Genomic DNA, 27514 nt, shown 5'->3' with positions numbered 1-27514 from the left:
ATATGTGTGTGTATTTGTAAGACCTCAAGATCAATTGAAATTGATTTATAATAAAGTCCAAGGTGGACGTTTCTTGTTCTTATTTAAATGCTTACTGATGCATTATGGCCTGTGATTGATTAATAACAGAGTCGAAAGATTTGATCTGGCATTTTATTTAAGTGTGCATTTATTATTTTCATTATTCGGGTTTAAATAAGGCAGGAAAATCCCCTAAAAAAATAGAAGAAAAAGTAAAATTTTAATGAAAATGACATAAAAGAATTCTACAAATGTAATAAATCATTTAAATTTTTTACTACAAGCAAGAAAATAATATGAGCTGTTTGTTTGTTCCGGCATTATCTCCCCTGAATTATACTGACCAATGGGAGAATGTGATCTACTTTTCCGGAAATCAAAATAACTAATTTCTTCCATGTGAGAAATATAGAATTGTATATTATCCTCTTCCTGGCTTTTGTACCCAAGCTGTCAGGTGTGGCTCTGATTGGCTGGCCATCTCTGTGTGACACTATCATAGTCTACGTATCTGCTCCATGGAAACTATCTGGAAAGATATTTTATCACAGCTTCTGGTTCAAACAATATTTGACCATTATTTCTACTGTTTAAGCCCATATTTTTTAAAATCTTTAAACGCAACAGCCTGGTATTGTTTGAATGAGTAATATCTATTGAAAATCATCAATGTAAATCAGATGTTAATACTGTAAAAATTGTAAAGGTTGTCTCCCTTAGACTGTGTGAAGAGTTAGTTCCCTTGCTTTATGCTTTGATGATATGTTACTTTTCAATGATATAAGCTTTTTGAGTAACTCAGAGTTGCTTCCCTTTGATCTGTATATACGTGGATGTTTACGTGTTTTTCTTCTGTTTGTATCAAGATTTAAATAAAAGCAGACGCATCTCTCCTCTGGTCTGTGTGTAAAATGAAAAACATTGTTACATGTTGATTTATTTCTTTTGTTGGCGTCGATATGACTTCCGGTGTGAATCCTATTTAAAACAAACACGGTATGTTTCCTTTGATTTATAATTAACTAATAATAAAACATCTTTGCATAGCTGTCCTCATTATTTCTCTCATTGCTGAATATTTACTAGAAAAAGGTAACAAAGCAGTTGGGGAAATTTTTTTGGACATGGCGGATTTTTGTTTTTCAGAATGTAGCCAAAATAAATTCTATATTTTAATATGAATTACTTGTTCGTTTGTTTTGTTTGCTATTTTACTGCACTACAACAGTGTTGTAGTACAACACACACACGCATGCACGCACACGAACAAGTAGCATATAAAAATTGTAGCGACTCGCTACAAATATTAAATGAGTGTACAAGCAACATTTTGTTTCCGCGTACATCCGTGGTTTGCGCACACACAATTTCACGATCGTAAGAACTGGTAGCAGCCGACAGCCTTTACTAACAAGCAGAGCTACATCTTGCGGCTTCAAGATTTAAAATTCATTTCCGTCTGGCTTGTCCAATCACAAGCTAGCTCTCCATCATGTGACAGAGTTTATAAAAGGCAAAACCAGAAATCATCAGTCTTTTTCTAGCTGGTCTGTCAAACAGCAAACATTGCTGTTTGACAGACCAGCTAGAATACTTCTAACTACTATTTGTTTCCACGTGCGATACCCTGAAACGAACATTCTTTATCACGCTCATGACGGCATCGCAACGCACTGAAGTCTTTGCCTTTTCTTTCTCTTCTAACCGATTTCCCTTAGTTCCAGCAAACTACTACCTACGAACACGTGCACACACGAATAAAGAACTATCGTCTCTTGCAGCCAGCCGGCAATGTGTTAACTCTATCTTTAAATACACTTTTCTCTCTATCAACGAACTCTTCAGAAAACCTATCAGAATACAAAAATATGTATAGAGTCCTAGCGACCATACAAGAAGTTACAAACATTAACTTTTTTACCAAAATATTCCTTTCCTGAACATTTTAGCTTTATCACTTTTATGACTCTCATCATTCGCCTTTCTTATATTGTTAAATAAAATATGTTGAACTTTTAAAATTCGCCTTTGTCTTAATGCCAAGTCTGACTTGTTATTTTTATTAATTTTTCTAAAAATTATTTTAAGGGAACTGTCCGTCATTTTGTCTGGCAAGCAGCTCTCTTTAAAATACAGAATTTATTTCGGCTACATTGTGGAAACCATAAAAATCTGCAATGTGCAAAGAAATTTCGCAAACTGCTTTCTTGCGTTTCAGTCATCACATTCAAGAGAGAAAATAGAGACGGAAAGAACGTTTGACAAAAAGAAAAAGAAAAAAAGAGGACCAAGAACAAACAACTGATAAAAAGATAGAGAAACAAAAACAAGGTTGTATAGAAGTTAAGCAACGATAAGCCTGGCCAGTACCAGATGGGTGACCATTTGGGAAGGCTAGGCACTATTATATTTTAACAAAGTTATATACTTGAACGATTGTCATGGGATTATCGTCAAAAGTTGAGCTGTTTCGGACTATAGATAGTCGACCACATTGGAGAACTAATGTTATTAGCCACCCACATTGGAGAGCCATGGTCACCAATGCTGTTAAACTACAGGGCTGCTGCTGATGATGATGATGATAATATATTAATTAACAGACAATTCATTTAACTTTTGACCCGTGATTGTCTTTATTTTATTCATACTTAGAGATGTTGACATCTAACATCATATCAACTCTTTTGGATTTAAAGTTATTCCATAAATAATCATTCACGCATATATCTTACTCGCTCTATCACCAGTAATTTCTTTAAAAGCAGACGCATCTCTCCTCTGGTCTGTGTGTAAAATGAAAAACATTGTTACATGTTGATTTATTTCTTTTGTTGGCGTCGATATGACTTCCGGTGTGAATCCTATTTAAAACAAACACGGTATGTTTCCTTTGATTTATAATTAACTAATAATAAAACATCTTTGCATAGCGTCAAAAGAGTCAAAAATGGAAATCCATAAGTCGTCTTGTGTTTTTGATAGAGTTTAGTTTTATTTCAGCAATTTCAGTGAATTAAATGCAACACCAAGTTCTTCTGGTCCTGGATATGACCTAAAACTCTATCCAATGGTGAGCCTCCACCTTGCGAGCCTTGGGGAGTGTGGAGCCACCCTTTAATTGCCATTTCTCCCAGAGTGGTAGTACCTGTTAGGGTCCCAACTATGGGTTAAATAGAATCTGACATAAAAAAAAAATATACTCCATTAAAAAATCGTTCCTCAAAATAACTAGATTCGGCATTAAATAACCTGAAAAAGGTTGATATGCCGTAAAACAAAAACAACCAACAACCAAGTTCTTCTCGCTAGCCCTTACATCTTAAGTCATATAATTTGATGTGCTACATCTTAAAAACACATGTTGGGTCCTCTCGCTTTCAGGGTTTATTGTCAATTCTGTTAATCACAAGGACGCAAAAGTGGTGACACAAATTGCACATAAGTATCAAATACTGTGAGGGCATCAGTCATTTGCTATTTCTGCTGTCGAGGTCAACTGGTTTGAGGATCGACACGATTGTTTAGGGTCTGTTGGATGATATCATTGAGAACTCTGTGCCTAGGAAATTTGTTAGCCCTCCATCCGACCACATTGGTAAAGTCTTAGATGAAGAGACTAGTAGTTGGTGCAGCATCCCAGATGTGACAACTTTAGTTAATAACGAAGACAATTAAAGGAAGTCATCTTCGTTAGTAGCGTGTACAATAGAGAGAAATGGGTTAGTAGGAGAATTCAGTGTTCGTGCGAGCTTGTATTTAAAGTAGCCGTAAAAAAAGTTTCTGATGTGAGGACGAAGATTAAATATGGGTCAGGCCTGTTGAAATAGAGAGAAAAGTGTTTAATGTGCTTACATATTGTAAAAGCGTGCGTCCAATGGTAGAGACGAGGCAAAGTGTTAGTGTCTTATGGTAGGAAAGAGTACTTGTGTGAAGCGCACGTGGAAGCAAGTTTTGACGATAGCCATATTAGCATGTGATGCTCACGTTAGGCTGGGGCCAAGTAAGAAAAAGAAGGAAGAGTTGCCGATTTCACCTTTTATGGACTTGATCACGTGATTAAGGGCTGGTTTCTGATTGGACAAGCCAGGGAGAAAATTAACTCCTGCTACTGTGTTTGTGTCAAGTTCGTCTGCTCTGTACATGGGCAAATGGGGGCATTCTAAAATTAAAACACAAAATGATGAAAGTTCAACCAAACCGAACATCAGACTCCAGTGTGAATACTATGAACGTTTGCTCCAGAGTGTTAGGAAGAGATTCATAAAAGAAAGGAAAAAGTTGTAAGTGGAAAAATATCATGACAATCGTTAATTGCACAATGGCAGTAGGATGACCACCCGGAAGTACAATTGTTAGTCAGCTGAGAGTGGCCAAGTAAGGCAAAAGGTTTGGATATAGAATTTCTGATGTTTTTCAGTTTGCAGGAGTTGATGAGAAAGATCAGAAAGATTGGAGTCAAATCAGGTGAAAGTAGGTTGGACTGAGAAGATAATCACTAGGGACCAACATAACCAGACAATGAGGATCTGTCGATAGTTGGGGTTATTTTTTCTGCACTACAATACACACACACACAACACACAAACAGATGCAAACACACACAACATACACACAAAACACACACACAATGCATGCACACACACAACACACAAACAGATGCAAACACACAACATACACACAAAACACACACACAATGCATGCACACACACAACACACAAACAGATGCAAACACACACAACATACACACAACACACACACAATGCATGCACACACACAACATACACACAACACACAAACAACTGCAAACACACACAACATACACACAAAACACACACACACACAGACACACAACACACAACACACAAACACACTAAACACACACAAACACACACACACACACAACATACAACACACACATACACAACACACACAAACCACACAATGCACACACACACAAACAGACACATACAACACACACACTACACACGCACAACAAAAACACACACATACACACAAATACATACACACAACACATGCACATGCACACAAACACACACACACATATACAACGCACAACATACACACACACAACACACAAACACAAACATGCACAACACACACACATACAACACACACTCACAATACACACACAAACACAAACACACACATAACACACAACTAAATACACACATACAACATACAACACACACGCAACACCTGCACACTAACAACTTGTGTTGTTTTTATCCTAGCGCAACCATGAAGGAATACTTCAAAAAAGCAAACAGGTGTTGACCATTGTTCTAAGCTTCTTAAAAACAATGCCTGGTGCTGTCTGAATGGGTAATACCATCATTGTATATATAGTATTATTGATTCTCTCACATGCACACACGCCCAGAGATCATGGCTAGTCTTATCTAGGAAGATTAAAAACCCAACCTTAAACCCAAACCCTAATGAAAGCAATGAAATGCCTGTTCGCATTACATTTGCAGATTAGGACACTCAAGGAAATGGGAAACAGGAAGGGAATTCCAAAATCTAGCAGTCTGAGAGAAGAAACTATTAAAGTAGAAAGCTTTCCAACATCAAAGGATATCTACAGTGAAAGGGTGTACGGCACAATCACGTTGACATACTGGTTCTCATCAGATCACCGAAGTTAAGCAACAGTGAGCCTGGTTAATACCACATTGGTGACCATTTCGGAAGACTAGGCACTGTATGTGTTTTCGGCTTATCTCGGCAGTGTTTCCAGTCGTCCTGATCCTCCACCTGCCACTGGTATTTAACAACGTCGACTCGGGAGAGGTGTGGTTGGAGGTTGCAAAATTTTCCATGTGCAGGCACCTTATAGTGGATATCCATAGTCTGTCAAGACTGAAGGAAGCCATACAGTGAAGAGGTGGGATTTTGCTTGTCAGGTTAATCAGGTGTATGTATGTTAAGGGACACAAATGTTATGGACTCATCAGAGCACATTCCATTAAAGTACTTGTAAAATAGGCACAGGGATACAAAATTGCGAAGATGGGACAGAGGCTGGAGCTTGACAGATAGTGCAAGACTTATTAGATTTGAGACTCTTTTGAACTCTGTTTAAGAGTGAGTAATACGTGGGTGAATTATGGCTTTGTAAAGATATAAGATACTCTCTGGTGTGAGTCATTTTCTAGCATAGTAGAGGGAGCCCACTTTCTTTGCAGCAGCCTTGGCAATGTCCTCAATGTATTTGTTCCAATATAATTCTTCTATGCTCATCCTTCTATTGGTCAACTATCAAATCTGCCATTCATATGCACCATAACGATGCAATCAATAAACATGCAACCAATATTCATACGCAGCAATAAACATTTTTACAGATGCATCAAGTTATAATTTTAGAAAATCAGTGAATTAAAGAATTTTTAATTCCTTTACCTTGTGAGAGGTTTTATCCGTTAAGTTTCCATAATAAGATTTCTGGTTTTGAATTCGATGAGAGAGAACAAAATTTTGACACATTATTTCGCGATATTTGCTCTCCCTCCGGATGCGTGGTCCAGTGCTGGATAAGAAAACATCAGATGAGAAGTTATATATATATATTATATAAATTGTTCAAAACCAGTTATATTAATCTATCCCTGATGGTGAACCCAGAAGTATTGGAAAGTACTCAGACTTACAACAAATATGGCGATTACATCAGCCAGTTCTTGCCAGAAGTGAAGACTACTATTCCAAAGTTGGATAAGAAGGCATTAGATGAGAAGTTATATATATATATATATATATATATATATATATATATATATATATATATATATATATATATATATATATGATTGGTATATAAGAATATAATCTTAAATGTCAATCTTATTGCCAGGGATAGACTAATTTAACTGGTTTGGAACAATTTATATAATATATATATATATATATATATATATATATATATATATATATATATATATAAATATTATATAAATTGTTCCAAACCAGTTAAATTGTTCCAAACCAGTTATATATATATATATATATATATATATATATATATATATATATATATATATATATAAAATAAATTTAAATATAAATAAAATAAATTCTTTTGATTCCTCCAGCCTTGACAGACGTGTTTTAAAAAATTCTCTCCAGTGCTTTTACTTTTAATGATTTGGAATTCATTCCATTTGCGCTTTTTTCCAAGGAACTCTGCCTTTTGGATTATTTTGGACCATTTGAAATTTACCCATTGGATTGGAAATTTTAAATTCGACCGTTTTGGATTTTACCATTCTTGGATTTTTACCCTTCACCGGACTATCCATTCATGTGAAATCTTTTTATCATTTTTCTTTTGCCTCCTGTTCCCCTTACCTCCCCCTTTTTTTTTTAACCAAGTAAGATCTGTGACTTACTTGTAGTTTCATTAAATACTTTTATATGCAAAATCCGATTCTGCATTTTGCTAATTCCTGCCCTCTGATGAGAAGGAGAGTATTTCTTCGAAACTCCGCGGATTAAGGACTATCCACTTATTTTTTGCTTCCTTTTTTAAAATTAAATATGTTTTTAACTCTTTTTCAAGATGTCTTTTAACATGTTTTATTAATCATTTGTTTATATATATATATATATATATATATATATATATATATATATATATATATATATATATATATATATATATATTATATAAATTTTTCCAAACCAGTTAGATTAGAAGGATTGGAAAGTACTCAGAATTAGGACAAATATGGCGATTACATCAGCCAGTTTCTGCCAGAAGTGAAGACCGTTATTCGAACTTACATTAAATATGGTGATTACGTCAGCTAATTCCTATCAGAAGTGAAGCCTATTATTCCAAAATTAGAAAGGATCAAAAATAGAATTAATAGAAAAAAAACATCTATTTTAGTTAATATAATTCAACTACTTAGGACTATGGATAAATAACACAGTTTTCATTTAGATAGCTCAATAGTGCAATACTAGAGCTATAAATATTTTTCTTTAAAGATATCATGTTAATAGGAATAAACACACAAGCATTTATTCATTTTCAGAAAGTTTATTGGAAACTCCTTTTAGCCTCCTGTGTTGGCATATATGAATATAACCGTTCATTAAATTATAATTTCCACATCTTGGGCTTTGGTCAGCATGCAGAAACGTTTCATGAATAGGACGTCATGCAATTGCCGCAAACGAACTAGTTACCAACATTCGAATAATTATTGCATGTACTTAATATAAAAACGCAGATAACACTCACTTGAAACTATATATATATATATATATATATATATATATATATATATATATATATATATATATATATATATATAGCTTAATGTAAAAGGAAAAGAGAAAGATCAATTCCACAAAAGGAGACTTATCCGGATAATGCCAAGCCCAACAATAATTATTGGAGCTTATACAATAGGACAACAAGAGTATGAAATGAAGACACAAAACCATATATTGGTAGATATAGAATGGATCATTTATTGAATAATGGAATACAGGCAAAATTTGGGGGATAGAAGGGACTCTTTATGCTAGATGCCACATCTCCCCATGCTACCTAGCACCTTCTCTACTCTTCTGATGAGAAGCAATGGGCTTCGAAATGCCCTGGCATAAAGAGTCCCTTCTATCCCCCAAATTTTGCCTGTATTCTATTATTTAATAAATGATCCATTCTATATCTACCAACATATAGTTTTGTGTCTTCATTTCATACTCTTGTTGTCCTATATATATATATATATATATATATATATATATATATATATATATATATATATATATATATATATATATATATGTTTTATTTTTTATTACCGTTTTATCTGTTTGGTTACATATGTTTCAGATGTTGGACCATGTTTACGATCTAACAGCCTCGTCAGACCTTACAGAAGTGGTTGTTAGTATTAGGAAGAAGTGTTTTAGAAGAAATATGAAAAAAAAGGGGGCGGGGTGAGGTAGGCGATAAGGGTGGGAGGGAGACGGGTATTGACAATATTTCAGTTTCGAGGGTTAAAATACATTAGACCATATTGTGTGTGTGGGGGTAGCAGATTCAAGTAGGCGTGGGTGGAGATATATGGATATAGGGAGGGGAGTGGAGAGAGGATGGTAAAGAAAAGAAAAAGGAAGGGGGTAATGAGAGGAGGAGAAGTTTCAACTTTTAGGTTTTAAATTTTAACTGCCTTTTGCTTGTTCAGTAAGGTATATTAAGTAGATGAGAGAGAGAGAGAGAGAGGGGGAGAGCGAGAGGGAAAGAGAGAGAGCGAGAGGGAAAGAGAGAGGGAGAGAGAGGGAAAGGGTTAGTGTAGATGTCATGTCTTTTGACAGGTACAGGGTTCATTTAAAATTTTCGTAGTCGCTATACATCGACTTGTCCATTTCAGTTTAGTGGGTTGTTTTTTTTACAATACATATGTTAACGCATGCGCAAATACGCATACATACATATACATATATATGTACACTTCTACACATCCATATACACACACATACACACACACACACACATATATATAAACAATGTATATGCAGACATACATGGATCCATATGCAGACACACATACACATACACACAACAACAGAGTTGTGTGTATGTGGATGTATGTCTGCATATGGATCCATAAATGAACCTTGTACCTGTCAAAAGATGATTTCACCTTCAACGACGACATGAGATGTTCTTTTATTCCATGTGACCGGTCAAAATGATGATCACATCCAGGAATTCAAAGTTGTTTCTACATGTTTAAAACTTTCCTCATCGCTTCTAAGGAAAACCCTCCTCTGATTCGATCCAGACTCAACTCTGGCTCCGTCTCTTTCTGTCTGTTCGTCTCCCGTCCAGCTGTCCAATCTCACTAAAACTAGCAAACTATATTGAGAATTTATTTTCTGCTATGACGTCATGTATGGCTTAAAAACGTGCCACATACACGTGGAAACTCACGTGGCCTAAACATGCATTGTTCGCACATGTCCAAACCATTTCTGCAGACAAAGAATTTTTACTAACCTATTCTTCGACCTAACTTATTTTTCAATATGTTTTTAATTTGCTATTGTTCATTATTTTCTCTGACCTTATTTTAATACAGTTTTCATAAAAAGAATTGAATTTCTTTTACAACAATATCTCTAAACTATTTTATGTGAAACTGAACAATGCAAAATTCCTTTCTGAATCTATTTCTGAACCTTGCTTACAAGGTTCGAATCTCGGTCTATATAATGTTTTTCTTACAAGAAAATGGGCTCTTTTTCTTGTAACACTACGTCTGTAACCTAGCTTCCTTATCCTAACCCTAAACCTTCTCCTCTTTTGATGAGAAGCATTAGGCTTCGAAATGCCTACATATAAATAATCAACTAATTAATTAACCAACATATTACCAGTCACTGATAAATAGATAGATAGACTGATAGATGAATTGATAGATAGATGTGGACTGGTTGAGATCGACATATATTTAGAGATGTGAGATGCACAAATACAGATAGAGTGACAAGGTAGGGCTAGGATTAGATAGACGTACCAATTTTTCCAATGAACAGAAAAAGAAAATCAATTTAAATAACTAAAACAAAATTTAACGTAAAAGATAAACAAATCACAACAAACTGAACAGCATCTTTAAAGATTACGTTCACTCCCTGTCCCTTAAGGAGAGCAAGGAGTGTTCTAAAACATCTGTTTCCCGTGACTCACTGTGTATACACATCTCAAGTCGTGCTAGGGATCACCACCACCATCACCACCATAACATGTATGAGGAAGAAAAAGAATAATAAAAAAAAAAAAGAAAAGAACAACTGTTCAATTTCCCATATATTACCAGTCACTGATAAATAGATAGATAGACTGATAGATGAATTGATAGATAGATGTGGACTGGTTGAGATCGACATATATTTAGAGATGCGAGATGTACAAATACAAATAGAATGACAAGGTAGGGTTAGGATTAGATAGACGTACCAATTTTTCCATCGATCAAAATCTTCTTTCCAACAATCCACATTTGGTTTGATTGCAATGATTTTTTCAGCAAGCGCGCCATTTCTTTGCTGACGCTGCAACAGCCGTTCACCTTCTCTCTAGGAACACAAAAAAAAACAAAAAAAAAACAAATAAAAATGAATTTAGTTTGAAACAATCGATAATAAATTACGATTTAACAGTTAGAAAGACCAGATGAGAGTGAAAGTGTTTTTAATAAATATTGCTATTTAGTAAAATTGAAATTGAAAATTTGGTGCTTGTTTACAAGAAAAATCTGAAAAAAATCTGCATGAAGATGTCATATTCCAAAAATTAAGCAAATCGATCAAGTAGTTTTATTTTATTTAAGGTTTATCGAAGATTTGCTCCACGCCATCTTGTTTGAAAGCTAATGACACTAACGACACCTGGCGGAAATATGGGATCAACAAGGGCAGACAATCGACTTTTTTTTTCCTTAAATGTCGAAAACATTTTTTTTTTATAATACAAATACAAAATAATAAATTAACTTATTTAATATATAAATAAATTGACTTTTAATAAAGAGAATGTTGAAAACACTAGTTTTTTTTTTTCGTTTGAAAACAGACTTTAATAAGCGAACATGAAAACCTTAGATGAAAATATACAAGATAAATCAATCAAGTATATATATATATATATATATATATATATATATATATATATATATATATTTTAAGAAAATGGTTGTCTGCCCTTGTTGATCCCATATTTCCGCCAGGTGTCGTTAGTATCGTTAGCTTTCAAACTAATCTTCGATAAACCGTGTGATAATATTTGATTTTCTTAAATAAAAAAAACTACTTGATCGATTTACGTGATTTTTGAAATATGGCATGTTCATGCAGTGACAAGTACCTACATTATAAAAACTTTTTTCAGATTTTTCTTGTAAGAAAATTTTTTTCGGCCCATTTAAGCACTGAAAATGTTAAATTATTATCGAGTTCAACAAATGCCAAAAAGCCGTAATCGGACAAACAAATATCATTTTGACTTAACTCCAAACATCTCAAGTTACGCCCGGGATTACCACCACTATGGCATATGAGAGGAAGAAAAATGAAAGAAAGAAAAATAAATAGAAAAAAACAACAAAAAAACAAAAACAAAAGAACTCTCTGGTGCTTTTTTAGCAAAACATTTTATTTTTGCTAATTTTCGTCAAAAAAATGTTTTCTTTAATAATTTTTTTTTCTATCATATTCTTTTTTTTTTCTTATCGGTTTTCATAATTTTTGGATATATTCATTACTGTGATATGACAATTAAGTAGAAACCATTGGTTTGTTTTGAAATTCAATATTAAAAATTTAGAATTTCACTATCATAGGGTAGTTGCACCTTTTTTTTTTTCTCTTTTATTTCCCGTGACTCACTTTTGACTTAACTCCCGAACATCTCAAGTCGTGCTAGGGATTAGCACCACCATCATGACATGAAAGTGTTCGACTGAGCTCCAATCTATTGTTCCCCCTCGCCAAACTTTCACAAGAAACACTCGTCTAGCTGTAAACACTATCAATAATTCCCCCCACTCTTTATCTGTGCCTAAACCTAAACGTAGATTCCATGAACAAAGCTTCTTTATTAGAACTGCACGCCTGTGGAATTGTCTTCCGTTTTCCTGCCTTCCGGCTGACTACAATATGGTTGTGTTCAAGTCTAACGTAAATAAGTTCTTGATGAGGCGTTCCATATAAGTTATCAAATTTACCAAATTTTCATTACTAATGATTACTATATTGTCCAATTTCTACTGTACACTCTTTAACCCTTATCCTTGAGTGGCCTCTTGGCCTTGATAATGTGGTGATGCCTATGTAAAAAAAAAAAAAATATATGAGGAAGAAAAAGAATAATTAAAAAAAAAACAAACAAAAAAACGAAAGAAAAAACTGTCCAATTTCCTGAAGATGAATATTTTATAATTCAAAAATTTAAAAAAAAATTTCAATTTTATTTTAAATAACAATATTAATCAAAAATAATTTCACACTCGTCTGATCTTTCTAACCGTTAGATCTTATATATATATATATATATATATATATATATATATATATATATATATATGATTACTTAATTTAATCACATAAATGAATATACGAAAGTATAAATTTATGCATAAACTTTAAATATTTACTTCAACAGTGCTCAATACGTAGGTAGAGCTAGGTAGTAAGTTATAAAATATATATGGCAATTAAGCCACACAGAATATTCCACATTTCATTCACGCCAGGATTCATCAGGTCTATCCTTATAAGCCTGATGAATCCTAGAGTGGATGAAACGCGAAATATTCTGTGTAGCTTAATTGCCATATATATTTTATAACTTACTATATATATATATATATATATATATATATAAGGACTATCCATTAATCAAGTGTTTCCTTTTCAGATTAAATATATTTTTAACTCATTTCAAAGTGTTTTTAACATATTTTATTAACTGTTTGCTCATAGAGAGAGAGAGAGAGAGAGAGAGAGAGAGAGAGAGAGAGAGAGAGAGAGAGAGAGTTAAAAAAAATTTCAATTTTATTTTAAACAACAATATTAATCAAAAACAATTTCACACTCGTCTGATCTTTTTAACCGTTAAATCTTAGACAAAACCATTTATGGTAGCACATCTAAGATAGTAAACGACTAAGTTCTCTCCAATTCTCTCTCCTCTGATCTTGAGCACGTAGTACAATGGGGAAAGGAGTGGCTGGTTACTTTTAATGCATCTAAAACTAAGCTTCTCTCTTTACATCATCAACATTCTGATCCACATCTGGCATCAACTGAAATGAATGGCTCTCGTCTTCAGGAGGCCTCAAGTTTTGACAAGCTTCTGGGCTTGACCATTACTCCTGATCTTAAATGGAACACGTACATCAAATCTGTTGCCAAGGCCGCTGGAAAAATAGTGGGGTCTTTCTATCGATCCGGTAAATATCTCACTGCTGATGCTATTCTCTATCTATATAAGAGCCAGGTACATCCAAGGATGGAATACTGTTGCCACATCTGGGCAGGAGCTGCTAGAAAGGACTTGGCCTGCCTTGATAGAGTTCAAAATAGACTTCGTAGCCTCGTAGGAGATGTCCTTTTCTCCTCCTTGCAACCTCTATCTCACAGAAGAGATGTTGCGAGTTTGTCTCTGATGTATCGTTATTTTCATGGAAAGTGTTCAACTGAGCTTCAATCTATGGTCCCCCCTCGCCAAACTTTCACAAGAAACACTCGTCTAGCTGTAAACACTATCAATAATTCCCCCCACTCTTTATCTGTGCCTAAACCTAAACATAGATTCCATGAACAAAGCTTCTTTCTTAGAACTGCACGCCTGTGGAATTGTCTTCCGTTTTCCTGCTTTCCGGCTGACTACAATATGGTTGTGTTCAAGTCTAACGTAAATAAGTTCTTGATGAGGTGTTCCATATAAGTTATCAAATTTACCAAATTTTCATTACTAATGATTACTGTACACTCTTTAACCCTTATCCTTGAGTGGCCTCTTGGCCTTGATAATGTGGTGATGCCTTTGTAAAAAAAAAAAAAATTGCGTATTATTTTGATTATTATTTTCACAACGTTTCAGTCGATATCACCTTCAACCTTTTTCAGGTGTTGAACTCAGAAATCTTTCCGTTGAACTTGGGAATCTGCATAGAATTTCAAACAGAACCTTTTATTTATTTAATATTCCATAAAGACCCACGGCACAGTGGATAAAGTACTTGGTAAAATTCAGTTGTAATGTTACACTCTATTGGAGGTTCAAGGTTCAATCCTCAGTACAGAAGACACTCCAATTACAAATGCGAATTGCATAGAAATTCTACTTGGTCATGGCTGATGGAATGAAAGAATGCTACCTTGAGGATTAAATAAAAGGGTTCCATTTGAAATTTTGCGCAGATACCTGGGTTCAACAGAAAGATTGTCGAGTTCGACAAGATACACAAGATGGTTGAAGGTTATATCGATCGAAACGTTGTAAAAATAACACTAAAAATATGAATAATCTTCATTTCAAAAATTCAGAAACGATACAAAAATCTCATAGATTTTGAAATTGTTTTAATTCGAATTTATCATCTGCAATTCATCTAATCCGGGAGCTCATCTTTCAAACTAGATATGTGCAAGGACTTTTCATGAAAATCGAATACTTAACATAATCAGATCCTTTCTATACAAGCAAAAGATCCAGTTTGTCTGCCCGCTGTTTTTTGACTGACAGTTCAGTAGCCCTAACTCTTAAGTAGCGCTTATATATTATTGGGATATCTGTAGTGCCATGTCATGCATGGAAAGGGACCCTATACCCATCTTCGATGAGTTTCCTGAGGCCACAATCTTGAAGATGAAGAATCGGCTGAGGGTTTACTTGTGTGTATGTTTGGTATCATACACGTCATCTGTAAAATAATTGTTGAATATTCGCGGCCTCTTACACTCTTGTGTTGAGAAGGCAAAATAAAAAAGAAACTGTCAAGTTGGATCAAAAACAAGATCTTGTTGATTACGTAGGTCAAAGTAAGATTATCACCCAAGCAGGGAAGCAGGAACCTGGAATGGAATTCCAGAGTCTAGCGGTTCTGGGGAAGAAACTACTGAAGTAGAAGGCTCTCTAACATCTAGGGGTCTCTACTGTGTGGGGGTGGGATTTAGCTGCCTGTCGGGTTTGTCGAGGGTGTCTACGTCGTGGGGGCACAAGTGTCTGCAGTTCGTCAAAGCATTCACCATTAAAATACTTGTAGAACAGGCAGAGGGATGCAACGTTTCGTCGATGGGACAGAGGCTGAAGCTTTAGATGCCAGTTCAGGACCTATCAGATTGGCAACTCTTTTTTTAACCTTGTCTAGGAGCGAGAGACTAGTAGCAGATGCACCAGCCCAAATGTGACAACAATACTCCATACATGGGCGAATGGTGGCCTTATAGAGGTACAGGATACTTTCAGGTGTCAGTAGTTTTCTAGCACAGTAGAGAGAGCCTACCTTTTTTGCAGCGGCCCTGGCAATGTTTTCAATATAATTGTTCCAACTCATGTTTCCTGTGAGCGTTAGGCCAAGCAGTTTGAAAGATGTACTCTCAGACAGGCCGTCACTGGCCATTGCTATTGGCGGCAGAGAAGGTTTCTTGTAATTATTGAAGGAAACCAGTTTGGTCTTGGCAGCATTGAATGTGACCATCCATTTATGTCCCCATTCCACTACAGATTGGAGGTCATCCTCTAGTGTTTTTGCCATTTCTTTAGATATATGTTCGTCTGTTTTCCTGTCATGCCTGTTATAGAGTGTAGTGTCATCAGCATATATACCCATCTCAGAGGCAGTTTTGTCAGGGAGGTCATTAATAAATATTAGGAACAACAGAGGTCCAAGGATAGACCCCTGTAGAATAAGTTTGGTTTGGTTTGATTTTATATTGTAGAATAAGTTTGGTTTGGTTTGATTTTATATTGTAGAATAAGTTTGGTTTGGTTTGATTTTATATTGTAGAATAAGTTTGGTTTGGTTTGATTTTATATTGTAGAATAAGTTTGGTTTGGTTTGATTTTATATTGTAGAATAAGTTTGGTTTGGTTTGATTTTATATTGTAGAATAAGTTTGGTTTGTTTTACAGCAAATAACCCCTTTTCGGGTTATTTAAGGCCAAATCTAGTTATTTGGGAAAAAGTTTTTATGCTTCAAGTTTTTTTTATATCTTTAAATATTGTTCTGGGGTAGTTAACACCCCTATATCTATGACAGTATGGATTCGTCTGGCATTATGTAAGCCAGACATTTTTGCCATCGAGCACATGCATAGTTTAACCACTTACAGTGAACAGTTACGAGGAGCATTTCTATAAAATAATAATAAAAAAAAAAGATAAAAGTTTAAAAAAATGTGCTAAAGTATTCTAGGCAGTCCTGATAATCAAATTTCAAAAGTTTTCATTCACAAAATAGCTTAAAAACCAGAGTATAGTCATAGAAATCTTAGAAGGATCTAGAAGTTTTAGAATGATCTAGAAGGTTCCAGAGGGTTCTGTAATAATCTAGAATGGGTTGTGGTGTCGTGTGGAAAGGGAAACAGATCAGTTATCAGCTTGAATCTGATAAGGTAACTCCAGTTCCTAATGTGTGGATAAGTCCAACCGAAAGAACCAAAAACAGAAAAAAGGAAAATACATCCCCTCAATCCATGGAAAGTCTGCAGAAAATGCCTATTGAACCAGTGGTAAATAGAATTTTTGAAATTTTCTCATTAACCAAACATTTTAAAGAAAAAAGGAATCTTATTGTCATTGAATTTCATTATTAATAGAATTTCGTTATTAATGGAATTTTGTTATTAATGGAATTTCATTATTAATGGAATTTTGTTATCAATGGAATTTTATTATTAATAGAATCTTTTTATTAATGGAATTTTGTTATCAATAGAATTTCATTATTAATAGAATTTCATTATTAATGGAATCTTGTTATTAATGGAGTGAATAGTCACTCGAAGTTGGGCCTACTGGCTGTTCTTTATTTTAACTAACCTTCCTTCTCCCTCACTTTCTCGTCCTGTTTTTTTTTTTTTTACATTTTCACCCCAAGCAAGGCACGTTGCCACTTTGATGTAGGGGGCTACTATCAGGGACATAAGCTACAGGGGTACTATGTAGGGAGTTGGGCAGCAAAATGTCGGTTCACGTTACACTTGAACTTCTGTATGTCAGTACAGTTGGGGAAGCAGCGACCCAGAAGGGAATTCCAAAATCTAGCGGTTCCGGGGAAGAAACTACTGAAGTAGAAGGCTCTCTTACATCTAGGGATCTCTACTGTGAAGGAGTGGGATTTAGCTGCTTGTCGGGTTTGTCGGGGGTATTTACGTCGAGGAGGTACAAGTGCTTGCAGTTCGTCAGAGCATTCACCGTTAAAGTACTTGTAGAACAGGCAGAGGGATGTAACGTTTCGTCGATGGGACAGAGGCTGAAGCTTAGATGACAATCCAGGACCTATCAGGTTGGCGACTCTCTTTAGAACCTTGTCTAGAAGCGAGAGACTAGTAGCAGATGCACCAGCCCAAATATGACAACAATACTCCGTACATTTTTGACCTGAGTTCCACCAAGCCGTCATTATTTTTAGCTTTGATAGTCGTAGTCCTAAACAACTGTATCTTTTGTTTACAAACCTTTTTTCGTTTGTTATTGTTATTGTTGTAAATAAAAAAAAGTATCAATTTCCGAGAATCATATTTTGTATCATTCAGACACATGTATCAACTTCGAATCTATATATTTTTTTTTTTTTTTTTTACATGGGGGTCACCACTTATCAAGGCCCGAAGGCCACTCAGGGATAAGGGTTATTGTGTGTACAGTAATCAATGAGATAGTATTGTAGGAATCATTAGTATTAGGGGTGTTGATAGAGTGTCTTACTTAAGGGGGCGGTTTGTCAGGAGTTTGTTTTTGTTGGTCTTGAAGACGTCCAAGTTGTAGTCAGGTGGGAAACAGACAAGCGGCAGAGAGTTCCACTGGCGTGCAGTTCTAAGAAAGAAGCTCTGCTCATGGAATCTGCGTTTGGAAAAACTGGAAACGACAGAAGGCATGGAACTACCCAACCAAACAGAAATGAGGGCACTAGGGGAAATTCGTAAGACTCACTCTTTGACTCGAGAACTCAAACGAGAATCAGATAACCTTGCATTAGTTATATTTTCTCTACTGTACAAAATAGTTGTCCGTTATTGCAGTTTGATCAAATGACATGCCTGGAGAAGTGGCAGGAGCTGTTGCCGTACCTAGCCGTACATTTGTCATGCCTAAATAGGTCATACATCAATAATAAAACCCTGCAAAGAACAGATACCATGGAGTATTGCACCAAGAAGTAAACAACTCACACATTAGAAATGTTAAAGTAAAAGTTACCGCCAGTTTATTTCGCGTCCAGTAAATATTTCGGAACATTTTCGGTGGTTTGTTGTCAATTACAGAGACAGCTGCAAAAAAAAAAAAAAAAAAAATATATATATATATTTATGAACCAAAACTTTAATCAAAATCTATATAATAAAGTCGATTTTTCTCCTGTCTCATTTGCTATTATAGTTTTAAAAACAAAACTTTCATAGGCTAATCTGTTTTGTGTCACGCCAATAGACAAACTGATCTCAAACCTCGGTTTCTCTGTCAACATCGATATCCGTAATGTCATGCGTGTCGACTGACCTTCTTTGCTTTTTTCCACTTTAATCTTTTTAACCTCTCACTTCATTCTCATGTCTCTCTTCCTATTTTCTTTCATGAGGATTGGTTCATTTCTCAAACTTTGTGTCACTTTGATTTGTACTTGTCAAGATTAACACTAATCATGTTCTTTGATCTTGTTCTTTGTCTTCTCTTCTGCTGTGTTGTAGGTGTGTCAGAAACTGACCTTACGAATGTGTGAAATATATTGAATAATTCGACCCCCTGTCTTTCCAAGCTTATAACTACTCGAAAAATGTAGTTCAAACCCTAATTTTTTTCAATTAAAGGAGCAAGGACCAAGGTTTAATTTAAAAACAATAAAACAAAAAAAAAAAGCATGGTTTAAAAAAAAAAAGGGTTTTAAACTTCGGACTTTACAGGTAAATTTCTAAAAAAACACTTCTTTTTTTTTGTTTTAAATTTGAATATATTATTTATTGATCTTTTATCTTCAATTTGTGATATATAAAACTTTGGTGAGTGAATTAATTATTTACTTTTTAATAGACATTTCAAAATAGGGGGCATGAATTAAAAAAAAACGATTGTCTAAAATATTATATTCGGTTTATTGGAAAGAACATAAAATTTCACATTGACCCTGAAAATATCGTAAAAATTGAATCAATAGAAAAATTTTGATAGATTTTTAAAGTTTAAAAATTGAAAAATAATTAACTCAATTCAATTGATTTCATTACTGTTTTTTTAAAAAATGAAAAATAATATTTCTATTATTTTTTATACAACTTTAATAGTTTATTTTTGAAGTATAATCCATAAAGAAAATAAACAATCCACTTTGTAAAGAGAAATTACGAGTTTTTTATATTTTATTTGCAGTTTCGTGTTAGGGGTGTTAAAAATTCCCCCCAAATTCTGATACACCTAGCTATGTTGTTGCCTCTCACATGTGTTCAGAAGTATAAAAAAAAAAAAATAAAGTAAAACACAAAAACCATAGGTTCTGAGTGTGGGTGTGATATCATTGATCGTCTGAATGTTAAGATCCATAAACTCCAGTTTGCACTACAAAAGCTGTTCCTTCTCTAATTTTACAAGTTTCAGACTGACACCATACTAGATGACTTGATCATTTCCTGGCTATTATAAAAACCTTGAGATCCCCCAAAACATATGGATCAGCTTTTACTTCTGCTAAAGTAATAAAGAAATGCTCTGCTGAGCTGGCCCCCTGATCTCTCCAAACTCTATAAGTGCTTTCCAGAATTTTGCTTCTCTGATAGTTGGAATATTGCCATTATGGTACCAATTTTTATAGAACTCTGGCAAAGGAACTGATCTGCAAAATTATCACCTCATAAGCCCCCCCCCCTTCACTTAAATCTTTGAATCATTAATCAATCCAGTTAAGATCCATGTTAAATATTTTGTCGAGGCATCTTTGTCATCGATTGATATTTTTTTTTTTTTTTTTTACATAGACGTCACCACTTATCAAGGCCGATAGGCCACTCAAGGATAAGGGTTAAAGAGTGTAGAGTAGTCAAAAGGACAATATAGTAATCGATAGTAATGGAAGTTCGGTAAATTTGTTAACTTAAATGGAACGGCTCATCAGAAACTTGTTCACGTTGGACTTGAAGACAACCATATTATAGAAAGCTGGAAAGCAGGAAAACGAAAGACAATTCCACAGGCGTGCAGTTCTAAGAAAGAAGCTTTGATCATGGAATCTATGTTTAGGTTTAGGTACAGATAAAGAGTGGGGAAAATTATTGATAATGTTTTCAGCTAGTCCAGTGTTTCTTGTGAAAGTTTGGCGAGGGGGGACCATAGATTGAAGCTCAGTCGAATAGATATCAGCTCATTGCAATCTACAATCATGACCGTTTATCAGTGTTTTTATTTAATGTAAAATGTTTGTTCGGTTCGGAAATTATACAGTGTTTATTGATATATTTGAAAATATGACTAGCTCGTTGTTGAATAGGTTAAGTTTGGGAAAATGAGTCCAAACTAAAAAATTATACAAAATACTGTTAGAAACTCACTCAATATATGTCAGCCTATGTCACGGTAACATATATTAAGTGAGTTTCTAACAGTATTTTGTATAGTTTTTTAATTTGAACTCATTTTCCAAAACTTATCCAACAGCGAGCTCACCGGCATTTGTCTTTTTCAAATATACCGATAAACACTGCATGTTTTTTGAAGCGGTTAAACATTTTACATTAAATAAAAACACTAAAAAGTTTTCCAGATAGGTAGAAGAGTAACTTTTTTTTTTTTACATGGTGGTCACCAATTATCAAGGCCCGGAAGCCACTCAGGGATAAGGGTTATTGCAAGTACAGTACGTTAGTGTGGAGATTTGATGAAGTGTTTAGTTAAGGGAGCGGTTCATTAGGAATTTGTTAACGTTGGACTTGAAGACATCCAAGTTGTAGTCAGGTGGGAAGCAGGCAGATGGAACAGAGTTCCACAGGTGTGCAGTTCTAAGAAAGAAGCTTTGTTCATGGAATCCATGTTTTGATTTAGGCACAGATAAAGAGTGGGGGAAATTTTTCACAGTTGATTCAGCTAGACAGGTGTTTTTTGTGAAAGATTGGCGAGGGGGGACCAGAGATTGGAGTTCAGACGAGCACCTGCCATGGGAATAACGATAAAACAAGGATAGGCTCGCAACGTCTCTTCTGTGGGAGAGAGGTTGCAGGGTAGAGAAAAGGGCATTCCCCACTAAGCCACAAAGTCTATTTTGTACTCTGTCAAGGCAGGATAGGCTGTTTTTAGCAGCTCCTGCCCAGATATGGCAGCAGTATTACATCCTTAGACGTACTTGGCTTTTATATAGATAGAGAATTGCATCAGTAGTGAGATATCTTGCCTTTGATGACATTTATTTGTTATATATTTGTTTTTTGACAACTTTTCCGAATCTGTATATATTAAAACAAACTCCCCCTTTTTTTTTATTTAACATTCTTTGATTGTTCCATTGATTATTTCAGCGTCTCAAATTATACCTTGGAAAATATGCTTATTTTTGCTATATTTATGCTGGTTATCTCCCTTAGATCGGAGTTTTTGCTGCCATAAGCGCCCAAAGTTTTTACCAATCTATATAGTTTTAAACTTCTGAAACTGTTTTAAGTTTATTATTTTAAAATTTGTTTTGCTAGTTTCACTTAGCTGATTTTATCCATCAAAGACGCCAGTAGCTTTTTTTAAGGTGGTTGCTAATTTCATATTTAAAAGATTTAAAAAAAAAAAAAAAGAAGCTTCTCTGGAAACCGCTCCCGAACTTAGGATTAGTGGTACGATAAGTCTTTATTTTTTGCTATCTATTAAGTTTGAAATAAGCGAACACTTGAATCTGAAAAAAAAAATAAAAATAAATAAAAATAAGGTGCTTACTGAGGTAAAGTTTACTGTATTTATTTGCTTCCCCACCAAAGCAAATTAGGCACAAGGCCGTTTTTAATGTGGGGTAAAAACCAGCTCCCCTAAAAGTAGACAAAAAGGGGGCACTCTGGTTACCAAAAATAATAATTGTCCCAGTATAGAGGGGTTCCCCTCCATTGACTGGTACAAATTATCTTAAGTGCAGTATCTGCAGAACAGATGCTATACTTTGATCTTGGCCCGACGTCAACAATCTTTGTCTATAGCTTAATGCTGATGTTATCCAGGAATCTTTTTTATGACATCCCTAGTTTATCCCAACTTGGAATTTTGTTATTATGATTTGTTCTTTGATGCTTTCTTTAGAGACTTTACATTGTTTCCTTGTCTTGAGTAGTATAGAGGGTTTCCTCCTCCATTGACTGGTACAAATTATCTTAAGTGCAGCATCTGCAGGACAGATACTACACTTTGATCTTGGCCCGAAGGCCAAAAACAACAGAAAAAAGGCAAGTCTAGGTAGAGTTTACATAGATTTTAAAAAAAAAAAAAAATGTCGTTTTTAGCAAAAAAAAAAAAAAAAAAAAAAAAAAAAAAAACAATGTTACGTACCCAATTGCTTTGTCGAAAATAATAATATATCCAAAAGTTAAGAAAATTCATCAAGTAGAATAACTGTTATTGTGTTTTTAGTAAAAACAAAGTCTATCACTTTAGACAACAAATATTACACATCATTAACATGTAATCCAAAATATGCGTTCCGAGTTATGTCCCCTGTGTGTGAACTCTGTAGCATCTACTTTATGACATCTAAGAAAAATGCAATTTTACCCAATTTTCCATAAAAATTACTTTTAACTGTAAATACCTTTCTACTCACTGATTTTCGTAATTTTTGAATATATTACTATTTTCGACATGACAATTAAGTGCGTAATATTGCTTTTTGCTAAAAATGACATATTTTGAAAAAATCGATCGGTCAACTCTATTCCAACAAGCACTAAAAAAAAAAAAAAAGCTACCTATCGCCAGCTTCAACTGATGAACTCCTCAAAATGAAAGTAATTAAAAATTACAAACAATTTCAGAAGTTTAAACTATGCAGATCGATAGAAAATTAGATTTTCCATTGATTTTGTAAAAATTATTTGTTGTATATTTTGCTTATGTTCGTTTTTTTTTGTTTCTTTTTAAATGAAAATCGCTTCAGACAAGAGATGAAGCAACTTGATATAAGAAGCTTAAATAAAAAGAAAAAGAAAAAAATACTGCAAGGTAAAAAAATAAAAAAAACTCTCCATAGTTAACTATGTTACATAATTGCCTTTCTAATATATATATATATATATATTAAGAATTCAGGTGATAAGTCATCTCCTTCTCAGTACAGACAAATAAGTCTCCTGTGTGTCATGAGTAAGTTGCTGGAATCCATATTAAATAGAGAAGTAGTCAACCACCTCAGCAGAAATAACCTTCTTAGTGACATGCAATATAGTTTCTGTTCTGCCAGATCTACAGCAGATGTGCTAACGGTTACATCTCATAGGATTAGTGAATCTCTTGACAAAGGCTTCCTTTCTAGGGCAATTGCTCTTGACATCAACTTGACTACGACCTGAATATCTTCAAGTCCAACATAAACAAATTCCTGATGAACCGCCCCCTTAAGTAAGACACTTTATCAAATCTCCAATACTAACGTACTGTATATGCAATAACCCTTATCCCCGAGTGGCTTCCGGGCCTTGATAAGTGGTGACTACCTTGTAAATATATATATATATATATATAACTACTTAATTTACTCACATAAAATTAATATACGAAAGTATAGATTTATGCGTAAACTTTAAGTATTTACTTCAAAAGTGCTCAATATGTAGGTAGAGCTACTTAGTAAGCTATAAAATGTATATGGCGATTAAGCTGCACTGAATATTTTACGTTTCATCCATTCTAGGACTCTTCAGGCTTATGCGCCTTATGGAAGAGTCCTAGAGTGGATGAAACGCGGAATATTCAGTGTAGCTTAATCGCCATATATATTTTATAACTTACTATATTTACATGTATATATATTTACATATATATATATATATAAACAAAGGAGTCACCACTTATCAAGGCCCGGAGGCCACTCGAGGGTACAGTTTAATGAGTGTACAGTGACAGTGGTTAAGGGGAACATGTAGTCATATTTAGTAGAGGAAATGTAAATTAGATCACTTAAGGGGACGGATCATCAAAAAGTTGTTTTCGTAAGTACGTAATATTATTTTTGCTCAAAGCGACACATTTTTAATCCTACCTTCTTTCACCCGTTGTGCCAAGACTTGAGGCAGAATACTTTTTTGGTAATACGGTAACATGTCCTTATAACGCTAGAAATTTTTTTTTTTTAAGTTTTCCGATTTTTTTCGTTAACTATTTTTTTTTTTTTTTTGATAATTAAGTTGATTTTCTCTCACTTGTTTGTTGCTTTCTTTTAGTTCTAAAAATATTGACGAGAAAGATGTAAAACTTAAAAAAAAAAAAATAACAATGATGACGTCATAAATACAACAACAACAAGAAATAAAGCATGATAACGTCATAGAAAACTTTTTAAAATATGTGACGTCATTGGCGATCTAAACGAAAATGATATTTTTTATTTTTAGTTTTAGTTATCGATTCAATCATATTGTATTTTATTCCGGTAAAAAAAAAAAAAAAAAAAAAAAGAGCCCTTGGTTGATTTCAATAAAAAGCAGGGGAATGTTAGCAGCTGGTTTGGCTGCCCCCATCCCCAGCATTACAATCTCCAAAGAAAGAAAATGAAAAAAAGAAAAAAAAAAAAAAAAGTAAATAAAAACATGGCTGAATTCACTGCACAAGCTGTGATCATCTCACTCGTTGTGCTGATCCAAAATTGTTTTCTAATCCAATCAACCTTTCATCATAGAGATCTGTAGCAGTCACCATTACATACTATTTTCTCTTGTGGATTAATACCCCTTGCTGACTGATTCGGTCACGCATTTACCAGTCAGCTACTAAGGCGCATTAATCCTAATTGTCCCTTAAGGAACTAATTATCCCTGTCAGAAACTAGCCAGCAGCCAGCAGAGGAACTCAGACCAGCAAAGAAGACAGACCTCTCTCCTCTCACTCTCTGTCCACTGATTCCCCCTCAGGTTTTGACTACTTCACTTCAAGTTTCTGCCCCCTGACACGAAAACATTCTAGAATATTTTATTCTTTTTCTTTCTTTCAGTTCGGACAGTCTTTCTTCTTTCAAAAAAAAACAAAAAAAACCTTTTCGTTGTTTTCTTTAAAAAAGAAATGTTGGTTAATTATTCTATGCTTTTGTGTTGCAAATTAATTTTTTATTAAAGGTTTTGTGCACTTACGCAGAAATCATACCTAAAGGTCATTTGATGCCGGAAAGCCTTCTACCCCAATAGTTTCTTCCCCCGAACTACTAGAATTTGAAAAATTTTTTTTTTTTTTAACTTGAGAATATAATTTGATTATTTATGGGGACGGCTCAACAAGAACTTGTTTACATTGGATTTGAAGACTACCATGTTGTATTCAACTGGGAAGCAGACCAGTGGGAGTGTTCCACTGGCAAGCAGTTTGGGGAAAGAAGCTTTATTCATGAAATCTGCATTTAGATTTAGGCCCAGACAAAAAGTGGGGGAAATTTTTTTTTACAAGGAAGTCACCACTTGTGTAGGGGACCATATTAGAGAGAGAGAGAGAGAAAGAGAGACATGTATGGCTTCAAACACGTGCCACACACATGTGGGAAACTCATGTGGCGTAAACATACATTTCCACAACACACTTCTGCCAATGAAGAATTCTCCTAACCTATTTTTCGACTTAACTTATTTTTTCAATATGTTTTTAATTTTCTATTGTTCGTTCTTCTAACTGACCTTATTTTAATTCAGTTTTCATAAAAAAAGAATTGAACTATCAAATTCCTTTTCAAACAACACATCTAAACTATTTTATGTGAAAGCTCTGTCTCTCGCCTCTCCAACTTTGTCTAACTTGTCTTTATTGAGAATTACATTTCTGCTATGACGTCATTCACATGTCAAAGAACGTGCTCGACCCACGTGGCCTGAACACACGTGGCTTAAACATGCATGGTTCGCACATGTCCAAACCGTTTTTGCAGACAAAGAATTCTTACCTTTTTTCTGACCTAACTTATTTTTCAATATGTTTTTAATTGTCTATTGTTCATTCTTTTAACTGACCTTAAAACAAGAATTGAATAATTAAATTCCTTTTCAAACAACACATCTAAACTATTCTATGTGAAAACTGAACAATGCGAAAATTCCATTTCTGGCCCTATTCCTAAACCTTGCTTACGAGGTTCGAATCTCGATCTATCTAATCTCATGTTTACTTATCTAATGCTTTTCTTACTTACAAGAAAAGGGAGACCTTTCTTGTAATATCAAGGCCCGGAGGCCACTCGGGGATAAGGGTTATTGCGTGTACAGTAATCAATGGGATAATATCGTAGTAATCACTAGTAATGGAGATCTTATAAAGTGTCTCTTTTTTTTTTTTTTTTTTTTTTTTTTTTTTACAAAGGCATCACCACATTATCAAGGCCCAGAGGCCACTCAAGGATAAGGGTTAAAGAGTGTACAGTAGAAATTGGTCAATATAGTAATCATTAGTAATGAAAATTTGGTAAATTTAATAACTTATATGGAACAGCTCATCAAGAACTTATTTACTTTAGACTTGAACACAACCATATTGTAGTCAGCCGGAAAGCAGGAAAACGGAAGACAATTCCA

The 27514-nt window shown here is 34.4% G+C and overlaps 1 protein-coding gene across 1 annotated transcript; it reads right to left on the bottom strand.

Annotated features, from left to right (window-relative positions):
- Positions 1–139: 139 nt before the first annotated feature.
- On the bottom strand, positions 140–25238 carry LOC145266295 (uncharacterized). The gene is made up of 5 exons (XM_080121844.1): positions 25009–25238; positions 19002–19072; positions 11033–11151; positions 6451–6577; positions 140–213 (listed from the first exon to the last, which is right to left on the bottom strand). Exons 1-5 carry the CDS (start codon positions 25067–25069, stop codon positions 154–156), a joined length of 438 nt encoding a protein of 145 aa, XP_079977970.1. The 5' UTR covers positions 25070–25238; the 3' UTR covers positions 140–153.
- Positions 25239–27514: the final 2276 nt, after the last annotated feature.

The sequence above is a fragment of the Euprymna scolopes genome, chromosome 41 (assembly GCF_053919585.1).
Source record: "Euprymna scolopes isolate OS-2025 chromosome 41, ASM5391958v1, whole genome shotgun sequence".
NCBI classification, from domain to species: Eukaryota; Metazoa; Mollusca; class Cephalopoda; order Sepiida; family Sepiolidae; genus Euprymna; species Euprymna scolopes.
Note: the sequence above shows the minus strand (reverse complement) of the source record. Positions and strands in the feature narration are given on the sequence as shown.